Genomic DNA, 22,460 nt, shown 5'->3' on the forward strand with positions numbered 1-22,460 from the left:
CCACCTATGCTTCCTCCTGCTTTGCTATTGGCTGTTCAGCTATTTAGTAGACCATCAGATGTTTTAGACAGACAAAGAATCACAGCTTCACAGAGTTAAACAAATGTAACATAAATAAAAACAACACATTTTTACATCATTAAGACAAGTGTTCCAACAGCATAATCTAAAGTAACATGCCTTAAAATATTATTCTAAAACAGGGAACTGCTGCAGATTATTTAACTATGTAAAAATGAGTCACATTTGTTTAACTATGTAAAGATGTGGTATACTTGTACATGTTGCAGATTATTTAAGCATGTAAATATGTATTACATATGTTTTATATTGTGAAATATTTATTTAATTCTGAATAGATGTGTTGCATTTGCTTACTATATAAAAATGTGTTGCTGTTTAACTTGCCTTCCTAAGGCACTTGATTGGTCTAATAAAAAGCTGAATAGCCAATAGCAGGCAGGGAGAGTAAACATTAGGAAGAGTTTTTAGCCTTTAGAGAAAGAAAAGGAGATGACAGGGAAGTGCCAGAGGCCAGACAGACAGACAAGGTGGAAGCAGGAAAGTAGGACATACAAAATTAAAGAAAGATAAAATGCCCCAAGGCAAAATAAAGATGAATAGGAACAGAATAAATTAAGTTAAAAGAGCTAGACAAACAAGCCTAAGCTAAGGCCAAGAATTCATAATTAATAAGACTCTGTATCTTTATTTAGGAAGCTTGTTCATACCCTAAATAAAACGACAACTACAGTTCACTGTATTTCTCCTTTTGCACATTTTCCTCAATATAGCATGTGGTAGAAATGGTGTTCTTTTATTTGATATGTACTTTGCTCTAAGGCCATTCACTTTTGATTTGCATAGTATATTATGTTTGCATAGTATATTACGCTGCTTTCCAGATGTTTATTCCTAAAATAAATATTCAATGACTACTCAAAAAAATTACAGAAATCAGACTACCCAAACTGTTCCTTAAAATTGTATTAATCTTGACTTTCTACAATATAAAATATTGTAGAAATTTCTCTAGTTGCTACCAACTTAAATGCTTTTATGCATTATAAAATACATCTGAAATATCAAGCTTCCCTTACATTTATCCAGGAACAAAACTTCATGAGGTTAGCAGTAGCAAGTAACACTGGTTCACTACTCAACCATAGCAGCCTTTTTCCTTACCATGAGATAAACTGAGCTCATGACGATTTATCAGGCAGAAGGTACCCAGCCCTAGGAATAAATCATGACCTATCAAATTTTTAAATTTTAACTTTATTTCCTTTTTGTTGTGATGGACTTAAAAGTGTGCATGTACTTCAATTTTTATACAAAAAGTTAAAGTAGACTCCTTTGAAACATCTTGGTAAATACTTTCTATAATTTTGACTATAAGGTATGATATTAGTATATTTTATTTATACAAATAAAACCTAAAATATAAATATATATATACATATATAAATAAAATTATCAATCTAAAAATCTATATTCTCCCATTTCCTTTCCTGTATAGACATTTTAGTTGTGTGTGAGAACTTGTCTGGAATCATGACAACCATCTAGCTGGCAACCATCTAGGGACCCTGGATGTAAAGCTAGAAGCTCACCTTTTGCATTTCTTAGTACTCCAACATGCATAAGCTAAACAGGCTGCAAATCTTCTGACAACTACCTGATAAACTCCTATCTGCCTACTTGTTCCAACGACTTTTACCTGGCATGCCTTCACAGCCTAAAACACACTTATTATAGACAATAATAAACAATGTCCTCTAAACTGAAAAACGCAGCATATACTACATTGATTTTTCTATTTCATTCTTCTTTTTGGACTATTGCCATAGCTAATATTGCTCAAGAAGTATACTGTTTATGTTTGTGGAGTACAAAATGAAGAAATGCAATTTCAGATTCCTGTCACAATAAAATCTTCTTTTTTAATATGTCAATCCACTAAAAAGTTGCTTCATTTGAATTTAAGAAGCGCATTTTCCTTCTGGTTTAACTTTATACCCAAATTGGGGAACTATTAGTCATTAATATTCAAAAATAGAGAAAAGGAAAATAAGTAGTTGACTTATGTTTAGACCAATAAGATTGCTTATTCCTAAGCTCAGTGAGCAAAGATATTTGTCCCCAATCAATTCTGACAACTTGAGTTTGATCCCAAGGCAATAAACACATGGTATAAAGGAGAGAACTGAATCCAGCAAGTGTTTCTGACTTCCACACAGATGCATGTGAGCATACACTTATACAAACATACAAACCCAGAGAAAAAATTAACTTAAAACATTATTTTCTTACTAAAGAAAAAACATGAGTATGAAATTAACATGCAATAAATTTTCATCTAAGAATTATTTGCAATTGTGTGACCCAAGTGGAAACAAATAATGCTGTCTGCTTTCTTCTAATCTGTATAAGATTTAAAGCTAGAAAAAATGGTTACTTTACTTCCCCCTTATAAAATAAGAAATATTCCTGAGTATATAGACTACAATCACAACAAATTAAGGATACTGGAATACCATATGTCATCATGAATTCAAAGCTCAAGGCAAGGCTGGTCAGTATAGCAAGGTCCTCTCTCACAAAAACAACAAAATTGAAAAATAAAAGGTATGTTGCACGAGTTCTAATTGGTCTTAATAATAAATGCCCAGAGTCAGACACTGGGGAAAATGCTGAGAAATCAGAGACAAAGGAGCAAAACCACAGCCACCTTACCTACTCAACTTCTCAGCCCCAAAAGAGACTTAGTTCCTGTCTCCTCCTGCCTTATCACTTCTCTACGCCCAGCGATATCATTTCCTGTCTTAACTGCCTTTCACTTAACTTCAGTTTATCCACTTATAACAAATCATGCACATGGCTTCAGCACAGAATAAAAAATCAAATATAATAAGATATATTAAGGAGAGCTATAGCAACGGCTACTAAAATAATTACCAACAACTGGAGGTACTTTTTTCTTCCCTTTCATTAATCAGTTGTTTAACTGTAGAAGATAACTTAAAGGTAAAACAACCTTTGAACAGCAAAAGCATTAGTAGGTTCAAAGAGGCAGGACTCAGGATAAAACTCTGACAAAATAATCTTCATAATCCCTAGGGTCTGATGTTGAAGCAAATGATGTTTTGAGGTTGGGGAGTGGGGGGAGAATATATACCTAATCCTCATACCACATACCAAAAAATACTCAAAGTGGGTCACGAACTAAAATGTATAATATTTATCTATAAGAAACACTTTTCAACAAAATAAAAGCTTCTGGAAGTACATCCAAGTAGAGATCTCAGACTCAATGCCAAAAACACAATATAAAGAGAGAAAAATGAATACATGGCAGCTCGTTAAAATTTGCTAAAACTGTTCTACAAAATATCCTGTTTAAAAAGAACACAAGTTACAGTTCAGGGGAAAGTATTTTTAAACTAAACAGTTAACAAATAACAAATACTTGAAAAAGAATTCTGCAACCAAAAAGAAAAAAAAGGAATTCTATTTTTAAAATTCTATTTTAAAAACTGGTAAAAGACATCAATCACCAGACAGTTCACCCAAAAGACATATGAATGACAAATAAGTACAGGAAATGATATACAAAAGTCAGCCATTAGTGAAATTCACACTAAAATTAAAATACAGGAATGGGGATGTTGCTCAATTGGTAGAATGCATAGCTTGAACAAAGCAGTAAGTTTGCTCCCCAGCATTGCATAAACACAAAGAATTGTGCACAGCTGTAAGCTCATCACTCTGGGAGGATGAGACATGAGCAAAGACAGGAGCTAGAGGCTAGCCTAAGCAACATAAAAGATCCAGTGCCAAACATTCAAAACAATTAAAAATAAAAGGGTTGTTACAACTGTTCTACCTCATGGACCAATAAGGTAAGAGACAGTAGACCCTCAGAAGGGTAATGGGAATGTACAAAGCTAAAAAGACTGTGTACACCAGAGGAAACTGTGAATCAAATGAAGAATCAGCCAACAGAATAGAAGACAGCCTTTGCCAGCTCTATTTCTGACAGAGGGTTAGTGACTAGTATACACAACAAACACAAACAATTTTGTACATCAAGAAAACAAAGCTAAATTCAAAATGAAAACTTTATTGCTAGTTTATTTGAAAAGCATCCATACTGACTTCCATAGTGGTTAGATCACACTCATGTAGTAGTGTATAAAGAATGCCTTTTGTCTACATTCTTTGCTTTTCCTTAAAAACTATTTATTTTATGTGTTTGAGTATTTTGCACATGTACGCATGTACACCACATGCATGTCTGGTGTCCAAGGAGGTAAGAAGAAGGCATCTGAGTTCCTAGAACTGGAGTAATGGGTCATTGCATGCTGCCATGTGGCTGCTGGGAACACAACCTGGGTATTCTGCAATAGCAAGTACTCTGTGAGACATCTCTTGAGCTGTCACCCTGCTTTCGCATACTACCCAGGACCAAGTGACCAAGGGTGGTACCCTTCACAGTGAGGTGGGCCCTCCTATATCAATCAATTACCAATATGCCCTGACAGACTGGCCTACAGGTCTAGTGCCATTTTCTCAATGACGTTCCCCTTCCCCAGATGACCATAGCTTGTGTGAAGTTGACAAACTTACCAGCACAGTCCTACTGTAACATAGAATTTTTTACAAAGATAAAATGGAATGTATGGCATTGTTAGGTGTTCTTCTTCTTATTATTATTTCAAAAATAAAGAACACTGAAAGTCACAGCTAAAAAAGAGGGTAAGCCAGTGTATCGCAATCTCCTTGGTACTCAATTTTCCTAAAGAAGTATAAAAAGGGGGGAAAGGCTATTATCTTACGTATTGCTACATAAATAATTTTCATACCTGGCATAACAAAATACTTCTACATGTTGAATTGTTTTGTCCTTGCTACTAAGAAGGATAGCTTCCTCATTGTCAAGAATCTGTTCTTGCCAGCTGGAATTTTCAGTCACAGCATCACTGTTTTCCTAAAGACAACACAGACAAGGAGTTTTAAGTAAGCTGAAAGATCTGAACTTAAAATTTCCCACAAAAAGTATCTTGTCTTAATTTCATGCCTTTATTTTATTCACAACAAAATTCAATGCTTCAGCGTAACTGAATTGACTCAGTGTGTTAACTTCAAAGGAGGCAGAGGAAAACTATTACATAAAATCCATTAAGAGCTAGCTTTGGTATACATGTGTCTATGAGGCCATGTTGTGCTTGGAAAATGCTGTTTCCTTGAAGTCATCTACCACCTTTGGCTCTTTAAAGTCTTCTGTTCCATCTTCTGCATAGATTCCTGAGTTTTGAGGGATGGGCTATGAAATGGTATAGACATTCCTTTTAGGGCTAAGCATTTCAAAATCTCACACTCTCTGTATGTTGTCCAGTGGGCCACACTCAATTTTGTGCAGTGGTATTTAAACTATAATATCACTGCAGTTTTATTACCCATGTTTTTATAATGAGCAGAGCTAATGCTGCTACAACAGTCCATTAAATCAGTGAAAGTAAGTAGCATGCTTAATAAAGTAATGGAATGTTTTAAGAATAAAATAATTTTTAGCTAACTGAATACAGATTCCTGGAATATTATCATACTCTATTCCTTACCATCTCAGCTAATTTGAGAGACAGCAGGGTCTGAGTTCATATAAGATATACTTGGTATAAGTTACATCTCAAGCCACATATACCCATCTATATTAAATGTGTCTTACAAAAAACGTTAACCTACATAGCATGACTAAATCTCCACCCCACACTACCAGTTACCTTTGAAACTCTTCTTTATGATGGGTATTCAACAGCTGTAGTAACACGAAGCTACCACAGAAAAAAACTTTCTGAACCTCAAATTTTTTCTCTTTCTATTTCCTTTAAGTGCTTCTGTCACGTGAAAGAAGTAAACACACAAGCCAGAAAATATTCCAAATTGAGTTTTTTTCTTCAAATAAGTGAATAACATTGCTTTAGATTTTATATAGTAATACAAAGACCAACCAATATAGGTGAGAATTTACCATGTCTGGTAAAATGTTTGTGAATGCTTCTCAGAAAAATGTTCCCTTAAATACATAAAACATTAGCTAAAAGGTAATTGTGTGTATTTTTGTCAATCTATCTATCTCATATGACAGAGAAAACCATCTCTTCAATGTATGGACACCATATGACAGGAGACACCACCGACTTGCAATATCAGCTAAGAACTTTACCTGGTATTCCTTCAGCCAGGACAACAGCCCTGAAAAGCTGAAACTGGCCCAGTTTCCTCCATAGTAGCTTCGTCTGTAACAATGAAATACAAAGAACATAAAAATCAAGTCACTTACAACCTACACTATCTTTGACCTTCAAACTCATGTCATTTTCCAATATACAAGTCCCAAGTGTTCCAAACACAATGCATGGTTTGCTGACATAAGAGAAGATAGTAAATATAAGCAAATGGCTATTCTCAGATCTCAAAGGCAACTTTCTCTGATATAAGAGTCTTTCTTCAGTGATCACAGGGAAACTCAGTCTCAAATCACCAGGATAATGAGTTCTAGTATGGATCCATCATAATAGTAAAGAGTCACCACACTAAGCACTGATGGAATGGTGTCCGAAAGTTAATAAACTTTCAAAAATACATGATAGCTTCCTAAAAAACAAAAAACAAAAATACGATACAATTACCCAATGATCCAGGAATTATATTTCTAAGTGATCACAGAAGAAAAAAACGTGTTTTCCAAAAAAAAAAAAAATCTTTCATCACATTAAATGGCTCAAAGCGATAATATCATTAACATGAAAATGTGTAAACAAGCTATGCTATACCCACAGGATTATATACTTTTTAGTAATGTAAAAGGATAAAATACTGCCACAAACAACATAGATCCATCTCAAAATTTTTATTCTGAATGAAAGCCTTAGCCACAAAGAGTATATATTATATAATTCTATTAATGTGACATTCAAGAACAAACTAATCAATGACTAAAAAAAAAATCATAAGAGTGGTTGCCTACTGGCTTTTGGGGATCCTAGTCTGTTTAGATGCACACCTTCCTGGACCCAGATGGAGTGGGTTGGACCTTGGACTTCCCGCAGGGCAGGGAACCCTGACTGCTCCTTGGACTGGCAAGGGAGAGGGAGGGGAGTTAAGAGAGGGAGAGGAAAATGGGAGGTAGGGAGGAGGTGAGAATCTTTAATAATAAAAATTAAAAAAATAAAAAAAGAACAACTTTAAAAAAAGAGGGGTTGCCTAAGAGTGGGAGTGGTAAGTTCTTAATTAAGTATATGCAATTTTAAGAACACTTAAATGATATACTTAAAATCTGTACATTTCACAATATGTATTTGTCTTTGAATAGAGAACAAATATTAAGTGCTCACTAATAAAGTTTATGCTAAAAGCCTGAGTGACAGAAATTACTGAGGTGTACAAACCAGTAAGGCGGAAAGATTCATGGATCCACAGAATGAGTACATGGATGGTTACATGATATACAGCAGCTACATCCAAATGACAACTATAGGACCTAGGCAGTTAACTCATGGGTGTTCACTGAATGGTGTCTTTTTTTTCTTTTCAGGTTTTCTGTATACTTGAAAACTATCACCATAAAATGTCAGAAAAACAGAAGTAATTAAGTTTTTGAGTACTGACCATAATATGTCAAGTTCCAAGGTATTTTCACCTAATTATGAAAAGCCTATGTAAGCCATAAGAAGGACATTCTGGTGTTTCTTTCCATTATTAAGTGCCTTGAGGTCAGTTCCTGGTCAAAACCTATTTTTCTCCCCTGCACTTGGTCATATGGTTTTTGACAGAGCCAATTGGTCCTAGTATTTTTCCATGCAACTCCCATTTTCTACTTTTCCTGTTGATTTGTTCCTAACATCAGCATCTGGTGATCTCATCCAATTATGTATGTAAAAGGTGAAACATGGTATTCATTACTGTGGTCTTTCTGATAAAAAGATGGCAAGACAACTATTAGCAAACTCACTATGAAACTAGAAGATTCTAAATAAACTCATTCTGATAACTTTATGGCTTTAAATATGGTTTATGGCATCCCTTAAATAAAGATATTAGGTATCAATATCAAGAGAAACAGAAAAAAATCAATATGATATTCCAAAATAATCCGTGGAACAAACTACGATTTGACAGAAATTAAAGCCACAGAACGTTTTACCTTTAAAGGTATTGCTTTAGAACTGTGACATTTTAAATCTAATTTATAAAATGTTTTCTATTATGTTTAAAACTGATTCTACAGGGGGAAAGAAAACTAGGTTACTAGTTTTGATTTTTAAACCTTGGAACCATGACTTAAAGACAAGTGAAACTGTGAGAAAAGCAAGGGGGAGATGGCATGGCATGTTGCCTGCCAGTTTTGTGTCATCACTGCCTCTCTACAGCAAGTCGAGGAAGAAGCATTTTATGATTTGATGATGGAAAATGAAGTACATTTCTGCTGTCAGGAACAGTTCCCAGTGATGAAAAAGACTTCCTTGAAACTAGAATCTCTGGGAAATCATAAAATAAACAGCTATGATAGAAAGCAGGAAACATAAAACTAGAATCTAAAGCCCTCTAATGTCCCATGATAATTGTCTTAAAGTCTTAAGCAAAAAAATAGACAAAAATATTCTAATGAGGCATTTTTCTTTCATTTTAAGATGATCCGCACTCATTATATTACGTAAAATGCTGATCTTAAAACTTTACAAAATATGGCTTTAAATAAAAAAAATTTTAAAATATGGCTTTAAGTTTTCTATAGTTTTATATAACCTACTAAAAATGCCACCTAAGTTTTTCCAGATACCATAAGGAAATGACGTCAACAATTGTATCAATTAGCACAAATCAATAAATAACATACTATTGACACACTGACTCTAAATTTCTTGGATTTTCCATAGTGTTTATATCACTTTCCTTAATTTTATCAAACAGAAAATATAGAACAAGTAGAGAGGAAGAGCATTAAATACGTTAGAGTCTATAATAAGCCTGCTTTCTTTTCTATTTGGCATCATAATTATAATTTTTTACTGGCTAGCAGCAGGGACAGATACAAGATGCTATATATTATATACAATATTATGAAATAGCTTATTTAAGCAAGTCTCCAAACACTGACAAAAGACAGAGATACGGACATATAAGCACATTCATCTGGGAATCATTTTACTTATGAAACCCACAGTTGAAATCTGCATTCAGACAGATAGGCAATAAGGTCAAAAAAACTGCTCAGTGAAAAAGAGAACCGACCCAGCTAAACTCTTAATAATACTTCTCTATGTCCCAATATCTTACAATTCCTTTTCCTAGGGCAAGACTAATAGCATTTTCCTCTACTGGCATTTTATCTTTCCAAGTTTGTTCTCAGAAGTATTTTCTCTTTGATTTCCAACATTTTCATGAGAAAGACACAAAGTATGTTATGTTATAGGTGAGGCCAATGAGACTTGGTACCAGTCAAGGCAGCCCATTTCCGAATGACAGAACCAATGTTCAAACTCGGTTCTCCAAAATGTTAATCCTGTACATACCAATACAAAAATTTGCAATTTTTAGACTAGAAAGCATTAACTAGTCCTAATGGTAGCTGTGGTTCAATAAAGACACCTGAATACTGTGATAGAGCTTGCCTCTAAGCCTAAATTCTCGTTCTCCAAAATGAAAACAGATTGTTGGTTAATAGTTGTCCCAAGGGGAGAAAGCATAATGACAAAATAGAAATGGGAAACATGAGGCTTCAGGCTTCAAAGAGTTAAGAAATGGTTTTCTAGTGTCATGGCTTCTCAAACCCATTAACTAATACAATGACTGCTGGAGCTTTCCAACAGAGAATACGGTACTATATGGCATTTTCACAACTTCAGCTGACCAATGAGCACAATTCTGAATGGGGATTTTGAAGGAAAGAGGTTTAACAGAACACATTTTGAGAAATATTAGCTGAATTCACATTAAGGGAAAGGAAAACTACCTGCATTGAACTTGGCATTTTATAATCACTTTTTCATTTAAGCTTTATGTACCTTGTCTAATTTACTCAGCTAAGAAATAGTAAAGTTGGAACATGAGCCCAGGGCATAACAAACCCAAAGCCTAAACCCTGCTTCCTAAATATGACCTACTATAACCTATGGGTTTCTCAAGTTTAAAATTACAAGCATAAGTAAACCCTAGAGTGATTTTTAAGTAAAAGCAATGGCATCTTTTTAAAATCTCCAGATGGTATAGTCTATTTTTGTTTCACTTTGCTTAATAAAACAGTATAATAACTCAACAACTGTCTATTCCAATGCCAGAACTGGAGGGATTGTTCATTTCTAGGACTTGAAATCTCACTGGATCTCTCCAATTCAGAATGAATATATAAAAAAGGAAAATAATTCTTAGAAATGAGTACAATATGCCATTTAAATTAAACAATGGATCAAACCTGCTTCCTTAGTGCAGCAGGCAGTTTTCAAGCTCATCAAAAAACAGTTCAGTTCCATTTCATTTTGTTGGACTACTACAGTCATGACACACCACTATCATCTTGTAAACAAACAATAGGCCATAATTCTAGGACATAGAAAATATATTGGACTAATCCTTACAAAAGTTTTGTTTAACAAAAGTTAAATGTGCCACACAAGAAAGCTGTGGTCCTTCCATTATTCCCTACAATCTTAGACAATTCAATTTGGTTTCCATGGCAGAATCTGCAGATATAATTCTAATACTAGAAAAGATGACCAGACCTTTCCTTCATTGTAGCTGTTTAAGTAACAAAAATTGTAGGCATTTATCATGTATGACATGTTATAATGTTACTAAATGAGTCCTGTTACATTACAGGAGGTTCCTTTAACTATTGGGTAAATCTTGTAGAAAGAAATAACTATGTGATTTTTCCAGTCATTAGATTTAGTGAGAGATTTTCCTATGTTTGCAGTCATTAGTTATTCTATGTGAGTCCAAGGTAACAAGGCAGACCTATGAATCCATAACAAACTTACCTTCAACTTTTATTTCCCATGTGAGCTCATCTGTCCCCACAGATTAAGTCATTTATCACTCCTCTACTGATGATTCATCAACTGGTATTTGTAACATGAGCGGTCCTACTTGTTGGGGTTTCTGCCCCGCCTGGTACCCCATAGCTGGCAAGCCCCAAAGAAATAACACAGAGATCTCTATAAGCTATAAAGCTGATTGGCCCTTTAGCTCTAGCCTCTTACTGGCTAACTCTCACATCTTGATTAACCCATTTTTCTGATCTATGTTAGCTATGTGGCTCAGTACCTTTTTCAGTGGGGCAGATCACATCCTGCTGCTTCAGTGATATGGGCAGGAGTGGGGGGAATCAGCTTCCTCCTTCCCAGGATTCTCCTGTTCTCCTTCCATCATTTCTACTTCCTGTTTGGTTTTCCCACCTATACTTCCTGCCTGGCCAATCAGCGTTTATTTAAAACATGATTGACAAAACCGGACTCCCTGAACATGGCGGACAATGAGGACTGCTGAGAAGCCAAGGACCATGGCACTGGGTTTTGATCCTACTGCATTTACTGGCTTGGCGGGGGGTGGGGGGTGGGGGGTGGGGGGGCTAGCCTGTTTGGATGCTCACCTTCCTAGACCTGGATTGAGGGGGGAGGACCTTGGACTTCCCACAGGGCAGGAAACCCTTACTGCTCTTCGGACTGGAGAGGATGGGGGAGAGGAGTGGGGGGAGGGGGAGGGAAATTTTTAATAATAATAAAATAAGAAAATAAATAAAAAATAAAACATGATTGACAGATTACAGACAATTCTCCCGCAGATATTACAATGTGGGATTCTCAAAACTCAGATATGAAAATGCAGACCATGTGTCATCAGTTTATTGGATACCTATCAGCTTATTGGACATCTCCCATCATCAACAGTAAAGATGAACTTCAGTTCTATATAATCAAAGGACAAAAACTATTATTAGTCATTTAGTCCCAACCAAGTCTTCTTTCTTTCCTCATCTCAAAAAGAAACAACCAAACAAAACCAAAAAGAAAAAAAGAACAGTAAAACCAATGGTACTATTATAGTTATCTTTGCTAAAAAAAATCTTGAACTTCCCAAATATTTCAAGTGTCAACTGTAATTAGTTTGACAGACCTCTTCTGTTCTGTCCAACCTCCCTCTGTTGTCTTACTTCAGGTATTCACTACCCATTAGTCTGTCTTATTGCATTAGTCTCACCGAATGTTTTCCTATCTCCAGCTTCTGCTGTTTTCAATACAACCTCAACACTAATAACACTGTGATGTGGTCTTGAGAAACTACAGTATGCCTTTCTCAGGCTTAAAGCTGTCTGATGACTTATTAATACTTCTGGAACTAAGTACAAAATCATAATACCACATCAACTTTATAAAGTTTTTGTTAATTAAATTTGTTTTATTTTACATTCTGACCACCTCCTCTCCTCCCATTCTCTTCCCCAACCTCCCCTTTGTATTCCCCTTTAATCCACTCTTCCTCCTTTTCTATTCAGAAAGGGGCAGGCTTCCCATGAGTATTAACAAAGCATGGCACATCAAATTGCAGTAAGATTAAGCACCTCACATTGTATTCAGATTGGGCAGACAGCCCAGGATGAGCAAAGGGGTCCAAAAAGCCAGTCAAACTGTTAGGGACAGCCCCTGCCCCCACTGTTAGGAGTCCTGCAAGTAGACCAAGTTACACAACTATTACATATATGTAAAGCGCCGAGGTCGACTCCATGCAGGCTCCCTGACTGTTGATTCAGACTCTGTGAGCCCCTATGAGCCCAGGTTAGTTGATTTTGTGGGTTTCCTTGTGATGTCTTAGATTCCTCTGGCTTCTACAATCCTTCCTCCCTCTCTTCAGCAGGATGCTCTGAGCTTGGCCTAGTGTTTGCCTGGGTGTAGCCTCTAAGGATAAGTGGGGTAGGTACCAATCTGTGTTAACCCTATAATCTTATTCCTTCTCCATATGCACCAGCCACGATTTCATATGCCTGGCTAAACCAAATGCCTCCCTGTCTCTTTTACTTGTGATATTGATTGCCTATACAATGCCAAAATTGTAGTTCATCACAAAACTAATAATGGTCCTGGCCAAATCATCCAGAATTCTCAAATCCATCATCACCTTTTCTGTGTAGCCTCCAGTTCACCACCATAAAATCATCCAAAGAACTGTATGTCATAGTGTCACAATATCCTATAAATAGATTGCATGAATGCTTACTCCAATAAAACTAAGAGAAACTTAAGAATATACACTGCCTGCCACATAGTTATCATGATCACTACATTTTCCCACTTACAAAAGATGAACATAGAATAATACATAACAATCTCAAGAGTTCTTTTGCTACAGTTCAGTGTCAGTCAAACATTGGTGGATTTACAGATGACATGAAGAATAAAATCCAGAAAACTTAAAATGGCCGCAGCTGAGGACAGAAATTGCACTTCAAAAGATTGTGTGCGGATAAATGGCAGTGGTGTCCGCCTTTGATCCCAGTACTTAGGGGGCAGAAGCAGGCAAATCTCTGAGTTCAAGGCCAGCCATGGTTACACGGAGAAGCCCTGTCTTTAAAAACCAAAACAAACAATGACAAAAAAACCAAATTATGTGTTTTTGTCTTCTCCTAGTTTTCCTATTCTCTACTTGATGATGCCTTCCACTTCTTACCTTGAACCCCTTCTTGCCCCTCCTTATCACAGTAAGGCAAATCAAATCTTTTTCATTAATGGAAGAAACTAGACTGTATTAAGTACCTTTCTGTTGCTGTAATAAAAGACTATGAGCAAAAGCAACTTGAAAGAGAAAGGATTCATTTTAGATTACAGTTCCAGAAGTTGCAGAGGGATAAAATCTGTAATAGCAGGGGAGGCATGGCAACAAGAACAGAAGGAAAAGGACAATGCTTCATTTGCATACAGGAAGCAGAGAGCACAGCAGAAGAAGAGGAAGTAGAGTGAAGCTATAAATCCTCAAAGCCTGCTCCTGAGACATACCTCCTCCAACAAGGTTCCACCTCCTTAAGGGTCTATAACCTTCCCAAACAGCACCACCAACTGGGGACCTGAACCTATTGGGTGATTTCTCTTTAATCACAGCATGCAGCAACAGGAATAAGTTAAAAGATTTGCTGTTTACACTGTAGGTCAGTCACCTTTCAGTTGAGAAGCTGATTGATATTTTTTAAACTCCTAAGCAATGGCAAGAACAGTAGTCACTTCAAAGTAAAAGCAAATCAACAAAAACAAAAATAAAATGAAAAACAAATGCACATAGGAGAAAACAAATAAACAGAGAAAAAAGTCAAGGAATGAGCACAGGAAAAACATAGACAGACAGACAGACAGACAGACACACACACACACATTTATATACACAGAAACCCCACAGACACAAAATCAGAAAGCATAATGTATATGTATATGACTTAGAAGGAGGGGGGGAAACGATTCTAAAAGTACCACTGAGTTCAATTGTGTTGACCATCGACAGCTGGGCATGGGATCTGTCCTTAAGTGTGTTTGTATACCCAGTGAGACTCTGTTGAAGAAACTAATTTTTCCTTTGTGTGCGGTTATCAATTGAAGATAGTTTCCACGTTAGGGGTGGGAGCACAAAAACAGACAACCTAAGCTTAATTTCCACTAAAAAGATACTAAAAAGGAACTTCACAGGAGTAGTGGCTGAGTCAATATTGGTTTCCTTTTATGAGTGAATAAGCACTGAACACCTAGAATATTTTTGAGCTTTCATTAGAGAAGGCATCATTTCACTTAACTATGCTTATGTACAATTTATTTCCAGGGAAGAAAAATATATACAAAATTGATTTGACAATTATAGATGCAATTTCTGAGCTGATTCAATGAAGTGAAACTTTTAAACAACAAAACCTGCCTCTACTAATAAATCCATACCTTTCCATAAAAGGATTAAGGCAGAAAATGAAGCTAGCTCTCAAAGCTATCTATAGTGTCTTATATACAAGATCAAAGTCAATAGGAATTACAACAACCTCCATTCAACTCCAACCACCAAATTTGATACTCTATTTTACTTTGTAGTAACTCTGATTTCTCATTCATGGTGTAATTATAAATTTTAAGATGTTTAAAATCCATATCCCTTATTCAATGTTCAATGACAATAATGAAGGGTTCACCTCGTGGTTTTCAAGGACTAGAAATACTACATGGATTCATTTGGTCTTACAGCTAGTTACTTACATGTATTCATTTCTTGAAAAGTTACAATCCTTGACAAAGCAGAGATGCTTTCTCACAGTGGTACAACACATACTAATAACTACACTGAGAAGAAAGGATGCTTATCAATAGCAGAGGAAGAATGAATGTAAGGAGCTCCGTACTGTGACTATTAACAATCTCTACAGGCCTTAGAAGCTCTGGAAGAAAACATTCTAACTCCTTCTTAAAGGTGGGAAAGTTATCAGAAATCCTGATAATCTCCATCATACGATGGAAATTGAAGCTCAACTCTGAAATGACAAATAGTTTTGTATTACTTCCAAGACATCAACCAGAATCAACTTTCCTTATATTTTCCCAAATGATCTCATTCAGTTGTGTAGTTTGGGTCAAATATTTACCTATTTAAAAAGCTGCCTTTTTTATTGTTCTGTCACTATCAGTGTACCATAATAACATAATATTACTATATATTCTTTTTTGGGGGGGTTTTGAGACAGGATTTCTCTGTGTAGGCCTGGAATTCTCTGTGTAGACTAAGTTGGCCTCAAACTCACAGAGATCTACCTGTCTCTGTGTCCCAAATGCTGGGATTAAAGACATGCACCACTAACACCCAGCAGTCATTACACATAAATGTAAAAAACAACTGACAGTCAATACATCGTAGGGATGGTACAACAGTGTTATGATGTTCATCCCACATCAACTTTACTTATGTGTTACTCACTCATGCATTTGTTCTCCTATCATAAAACATAATGCTGTAAAGTCACTGGATAGAACACACTAAACAATTTATCATATTACAAAAACTAGCATATGGATATGCTTAAATGTATACTGGGCACACACATACTTATGCACAGAAAATATAATAAACACATTAATTCTTTAGCATTATCACAATTATAAAACAACTCCTTAGAAGTCAATAAAACTAAATCCTATTAGTGAGACAAATAAGAAATCTAGAAACCGACAAATATGCATTAGTGGTATCATCAGTTCTTATCCTCATAAAATAACATTATTTAGGTAAATACGCTTCTTTAGTAAACTTAAATGCTAGAAATTTTAAAAGCATAGGATTGAAAATACAATCATTATGTAAAGCTAAACAAATTATTTATGATATTTAGATATATGCTATAAATCCACTTAATATATAAAAATGTTTAATGACATAAACATTTAAACATTAAATATTTTAATGTTTAAAAGGCATGTTGAACATATTCCTTTTAATAGAGTCTGAGAAAAACTGAATTTAAAGTAATTCAGTGAGGTAACAAAATCATTTTCAGTGGACAGTTTAATTCCTTACTTTCATATGAAGCAGTACTACAGGAGAACATGAATAGAAGCAAAATAAAACTAAATAAGGAAGAAGATTGACCAGACCACATAGACAGCTATGGAACAGGTATATTATATTCAAATATGGACTTCTCTTCTCATAGTTGAATCTCACATTAGCAACTTAAGTTTAAAGTAAACATTAGTGTTTACATTGCTTTTGTGAAACATAAAATCTATTTCTTTAAAAAATATATTTATAGTAGCAAGTAACAACATAAAAGCAGGTGAAAAATGAGGTTCTGAAGTTACTTTGAAAAATCAAGGAATAGCTGAGGAAATTCATCCTCAAACCAACATCCAAGAGATCCAGCCCATCACGTCAACTTATTTACAAAAGAGAGAACAGCATGCCTCTTCCCCATGTATGCCCATTGTTCCCCTTGGCCTGACAGTCTGAAATGAATGAATGCAGACTCTGATGTGAAAGTTGAGGCTGGACAGGTACCAGTTTTGAGTATGATGGGTCACATTAGCATCCAAGTGCTTGGGAGTAGTTCTGATTTGGGAAGGAGTTAAGGAGAAGTTGTCAGGAAAAAAAAAGTTGATTTGACATTTTGTATTTTACATATGCATGTCTTGAACTTTTAGCTTATCCTTTTATCATAAACATCCAGACACTATCTGACATACATCAAATAAATCATTATGCAATGAAAAAAAAACAATCCCCCGATGATAGTTAAACAGGCAGGTTACTAATACTAATGCCTTTCCCCCTTTTACTGAAAGCAGATTTTTTTTCTCACATAATATTTGTAAAAAAATACAAATATTAAAGTACCATGTCATCTACCAACCCCAATTCTGGGTATTTATTCAAAAGAATTAAAGTCAGAATTAAAAATAAATATTTGCTAACTCATATTTCTAGAACCATTACTTGCAATAGCCAAAAACTTTAAGCAGCCCAGATGTCTATCAAAGAATACAGCATGGGCTATTATTCAGTTATAAAGGGAAGATATCCTGTAACATATGATGACACAGATGAAACATAAAGATACTGAGCTAAATGAAATAAAATAATCATAAAGAGATAAATACTATGATTTGCTTTTATTGGATGTCTAGATACCCAAATTCATGGTAACAAAAATTAGAATCTTGGCTACCAAAAGTTTGATTGTGAAGAACACAGTTATTGTTAAGTAAGTACAAATTCCATTTTTAAAAGACCAAAGGTTTTAGGTACTTATGGTACTACCATGTCAATATACATAATACAACTGAACTGTATATCTAATAGTGGTTAAGACAGTAAATTTTGTTTCAGCTTAAGCATAATTTTTTTAAAAAATATTGAAAGCATGGGAGGACACATCAGCCAGTAAAATGCTTGCCTTGAAAGCATAAGGATCTGAATTTGATCCACAGAACTCACAGAAAATAGCCAGGCATGGCATTACCATCTTGTATCCTAGGGTTAGGAAGGTAGTTGACAGGTGAATCCCTGGGGCTGGCTGGTTAGCCAGTCTAGGCTACTTAGTAAGCACAGGCCAGTGAGAGGCCCTATCTTAAATAAACACGTGTGCGTGGGGTATGGGGGTGGGGGGTGAGGGGATGGGGGGTGGCAGATGGATTCTAAGGAACACTTGAGGTTGTCCAATAATATGCACGCAAGTGTGGAAAAACACACACACACACATGCAGGCATTTACGTGCACGCACGGACACACAAAGAGACAGAGAGTTAAAGAGTAAGACACACACACACACACACACACACATACACATACACACACACACACACACACACACACACACACACACATACACATACACACACACACACACACACACAGAGAGAGAGAGAGAGAGAGAGAGAGAGAGAGAGAGCGCACGCGCGCATGGGAAGCCATGAGCACTGAACTGAGGTTACACTATTTTTACATGTAGTCTAAAAATTAAAGCAACTGGCAAAGCATTTCCCTGGTATACTCAACAACTGGTAAAGCATTTCCGTGCTATATTGAAGGCCCTGGCTATGACTGCAAGCACTAATAAAAACAGAGATGTAGAGACAGATGTCGGACATAAACAAAGATCAACACACAGAAAAAGAGAGGAAGGCAGAGGCAGAGAAAAAGATAAGGCTGGTAAAGTAAACTAAATATAACTATAAAGTCTTAAATACTAAAACAAGTACTAAATGAGGACAAAATTAACACTGGGCCATATCAGCAAAACAATCCACAAATGTCCCTTTGCTTCAAGCTTTCTTTTGTGTAATGAAGAGATATGGAATCAATTCATCAGACTGATAAACATCCACGCCATCATGCTTTCCTGCTAAACTTCTAGCTGCTTCTTCTTAATCTACTTTGATAGATTCTCTCCCAACACTCATGCACTCAAAAAAATCTATTTTTGACTTTTTTCATTTTCTCTACTCAGGGTGAAATTTACTTCTTTGGTAACAACTACTATCAGAACAAAGGAGATAGTTACAGGCAAATGAGTAAGATATTAAAGGAATCATCTCACATTTACTAGGAAACTCTAAAAAGAAAAAAAGTCCAACCCAGGAACTCTTTCAGCAAGAGAGAATATTCTGATCTACTCTGTTTGAACGAATTAGCGTAAAAGTCCTCCTGCAACCTGCAGAAATGGCTAACTGACAAGGAAAGAGAACAAGAAAACCCCATTTATCCCAAATAGGAAGAAATACTGAAAGTGATTGTTATACTTTTAATTCATTTTATCATTTCTATTTGTTTTAGTTTTTAAATTTTGTATAAAATTTTAAGACAAACTAAGCAAATAAATTCAAGCCCTAAATAAGAAAATAATGGGACAAAAAGATAAGTAACATAGTAAAGAAATTTAAAAATTTGGATGAAAATTTTCAGCATGGCAACTGAGATTCTAACAACAAAACCCATATGTTATGTAGGGCCCGGGTCTGCCCTTGTTCCTGGGGCTCATCTTGAGGACAGTTTCTGGTCAGATGACTAAGCATCTTGTTAGTTCCTGTGCTCCCTCTGCCCTGCCTGGTGATTAGCTGTAGGGCATTGTTGACTCTAATGTTGGTATGGTAATTTCCCACCAGCCTGGGTGGAATTCCTTGGGCAGCAGTGGGGTACCTAAGATTTTCCTCAAGGTTAAATAAGGCATTCGGCTGATCTCCTTTCGAATGACCCAGGTCTCTTTGTGTGTTCTTTCAATCTCCAGGCCCTTGTCCGACTCGCGTAAGGTACAGTGGTGCGTGAACTGTACCAAGGGGGTAACACAGAATCGGGTGTTACAATGTTAGAAATCAGACAATCCACCAACTAAAAAAAACACAGTAGAAATCACCACCCACAAATACAATTAAAGATGGAAAACAAAGTCAAGAAGCTACTACACTCGGAAGCCTAGAAGAAAAAAAGTAAATTATTCTGACCAAAAGGCCTAGATCTCCAGGATACATCCAAGAAACTAAGACTCCATAAAGTAGAAGGAGACAGCATAAACACTAAACATTAAATGTATAAAGGATTCAGTGAAACCATAGCAGAAAATTCCCTCACTCTAGAAAAGAAATGAGATATACAAACACAGGGAGTATTTAGACTATCAAATAGATGTGCCCAGAGAATAACTTCTCCAAAATAAAACGCAATCAAATTGTCAAAAGTACAAAACAAAGATCCAATATTAAAAGTTAGACCAGAAAAATGTCAAACTGCCTACAGAAGCAAACATATAGACCTCTCACTAGCAATTCTAAATGGACATAAAGAATAAAACTATTTTTCAAGCCTTGAAAACAAAAAACACCAACAAAGATTATAAACACTCAAGTTATCTTTTAAATACTTATTTTATTTTTTTAATTATATGTGCTTGGAGATAGGGTATACGCACATGAAAACAGGTACTTGCAGAAGACAGAAGAGGGCCTTCTGACCCCTGAAGATGGAGTTACAGGTGGCTGTGAATTACATGATGAAGGTGCTATGAACTGAACTCTGATCCTCTGCAAGCATAGTTAGGACATGCTCTTAACTACTAAGCCATCTTTATAGTTCTCAAAGCTAACTTTTAAAATTGAGCAAAAATAAGGACATTTCAAGACAAGTACAACTAAAGCATGACAACTAAGTCAGCCTCATTAAAAAATACTCAAAGGAATAGTATGCACAAGGACAAAGAAACAGTTTGAGGAATACATACACAAATGAGAATTAGTAAGGAATCTATTATGTTTAACATAATAAACCATAAAAAGCCCTAGTACTCAAAGGAGAACAAATAACACAGCCAACAACAAAAACTTATAGGAACAAACAAATACTGATCAATAATAATTGAAAGCAGGAGTAGAATTGCAGGAGTATAACCATGAGTTCAAGACTGTAGTGAGGAGCTGCAGGCAGACCTGTTTTTCATCCTGCCCGGCTCCCAGCCGCCTGGCTAGCTTATGCCCCGAAATAACAACACACAAACTGTATTCATTTAAACACTGCCTGGCCCATTAGTTTCAGCCTCTTACTCACATCTTGACTAACCCATTTCTAATAATCTGTATAGCACCACAAGTGGTGTCTTACCAGGAAAGATTCAGCATGTCTGACCTGGTGGCTGGCTCCATCACGTCTGTCTCAGAGAGGAGAGGCATGATGATTGCCTGAGGCATCTGCCTCACTTCCCTCTGTCTACTCTACCCACCTATGTTCTAACCTATCAGGCCAAGAAGTTTCTTTATTAATTAACCAATGAAATCAACAGATAGATAGAAGACACACCTACATCACAAGACCAGATTGGTTGATAAAAGTACTTGCTGCCAAGCTTTATGACTTGAATTCAATCCCAGAGACCCCTATGGAGGAAGGAGAAGAACCAACTTCCACAGTAACCATCTAACCTTTATATGCAAATTATGGCACATACACACAAATAAACAAATATAAGAGCTGTAAGGAGGACACCCATTTTCCCAATATCTAAAACAATTTTAAACATTTACTTAATTAAAAATTAAGAATAACCTCAAATAGAAATATTCTCAATTCACCAACAGAACAGATTAAAATACAAGATTCAATTATCTCTTTTCTCCAATATATAACGTACTTATAAAGATACATAAACTTAAAGGCTAAAAATTTTCATGAATAAAGCAAATGGAAGCTGAAAACAAGCTGGTATAACTATACTGCTATCAGACAAAGTCGTCTTTTTTTAAAAAAAAAACTTCAGTTTCAATCCTCTTGACAGATGTGGCTCAAATAATTTTCTTTTTTTTTCCTCATTTTTTTATTAAAGATTTCCATCTCCTCCCCTCCTCCTCCCCCTTCCCTCCCCTCCCTTCCACCCATACCCCCACTCCACCCCTCTCCAAAGACAAAGAGCCATCAGGGTTCCCTTCACTATGTTAAGTCCAAGGTCCTCCCAGCTCCCCCTAAGCCCAGGAAGGTGAACGCAAATTAGTCAGATGAAAGGAAGGCTACTACAATGTATTTTTAAATGTAGCATTTCTTTAAAAATTGTATCTTTTAGGAACCATGCAAGAAGAAATCAGAGGGCCATGCTGAGTTGGCCTGGGAAAGCTGGCCTTGCCTCTCACTGGATAGAGCTGGCCCCTGTACTCTAGAGAGACATCCTCCATTTCTCACCACAGGAAGGTTGAACCAACCCTGAGCACATGCACACAGGGGGACTGCTCCACCCCCTTGCCAGAGGCCAGCTTAGCTACCACCCAGGCCCACAGCCAGGCCTTCTGTCTACCACATCTAGGACCTGCTGGAGCTAGTAAAGGGACTGCTCCTGTGGAACTATAAGATCTCCAAGACACAAGGAAAATGCCTGTCAAATCTTGCCAAGACAGGGTAAGGCAGTTCTGAAAATTTT

General features: G+C 36.1%; 1 protein-coding gene across 1 annotated transcript in view; it reads right to left on the reverse strand.

Annotated features, from left to right (window-relative positions):
- The window catches only part of Chm (CHM Rab escort protein), a 166,086-nt gene that overhangs the window by 111,052 nt on the left and 32,574 nt on the right, over nucleotides 1-22,460 (reverse strand). Inside the window, exons 3-4 of the mRNA XM_038317308.1 lie at nucleotides 6,227-6,299; nucleotides 4,866-4,990 (exon numbers count right to left, since the gene is read on the reverse strand). Of these exons, the coding sequence (XP_038173236.1) occupies nucleotides 4,866-4,990; nucleotides 6,227-6,299 (198 nt within the window). The remainder of the gene's footprint in view (nucleotides 1-4,865; nucleotides 4,991-6,226; nucleotides 6,300-22,460) is intronic.

Source organism: Arvicola amphibius, chromosome X, assembly GCF_903992535.2.
Source record: "Arvicola amphibius chromosome X, mArvAmp1.2, whole genome shotgun sequence".
Taxonomy (NCBI): Eukaryota; Metazoa; Chordata; class Mammalia; order Rodentia; family Cricetidae; genus Arvicola; species Arvicola amphibius.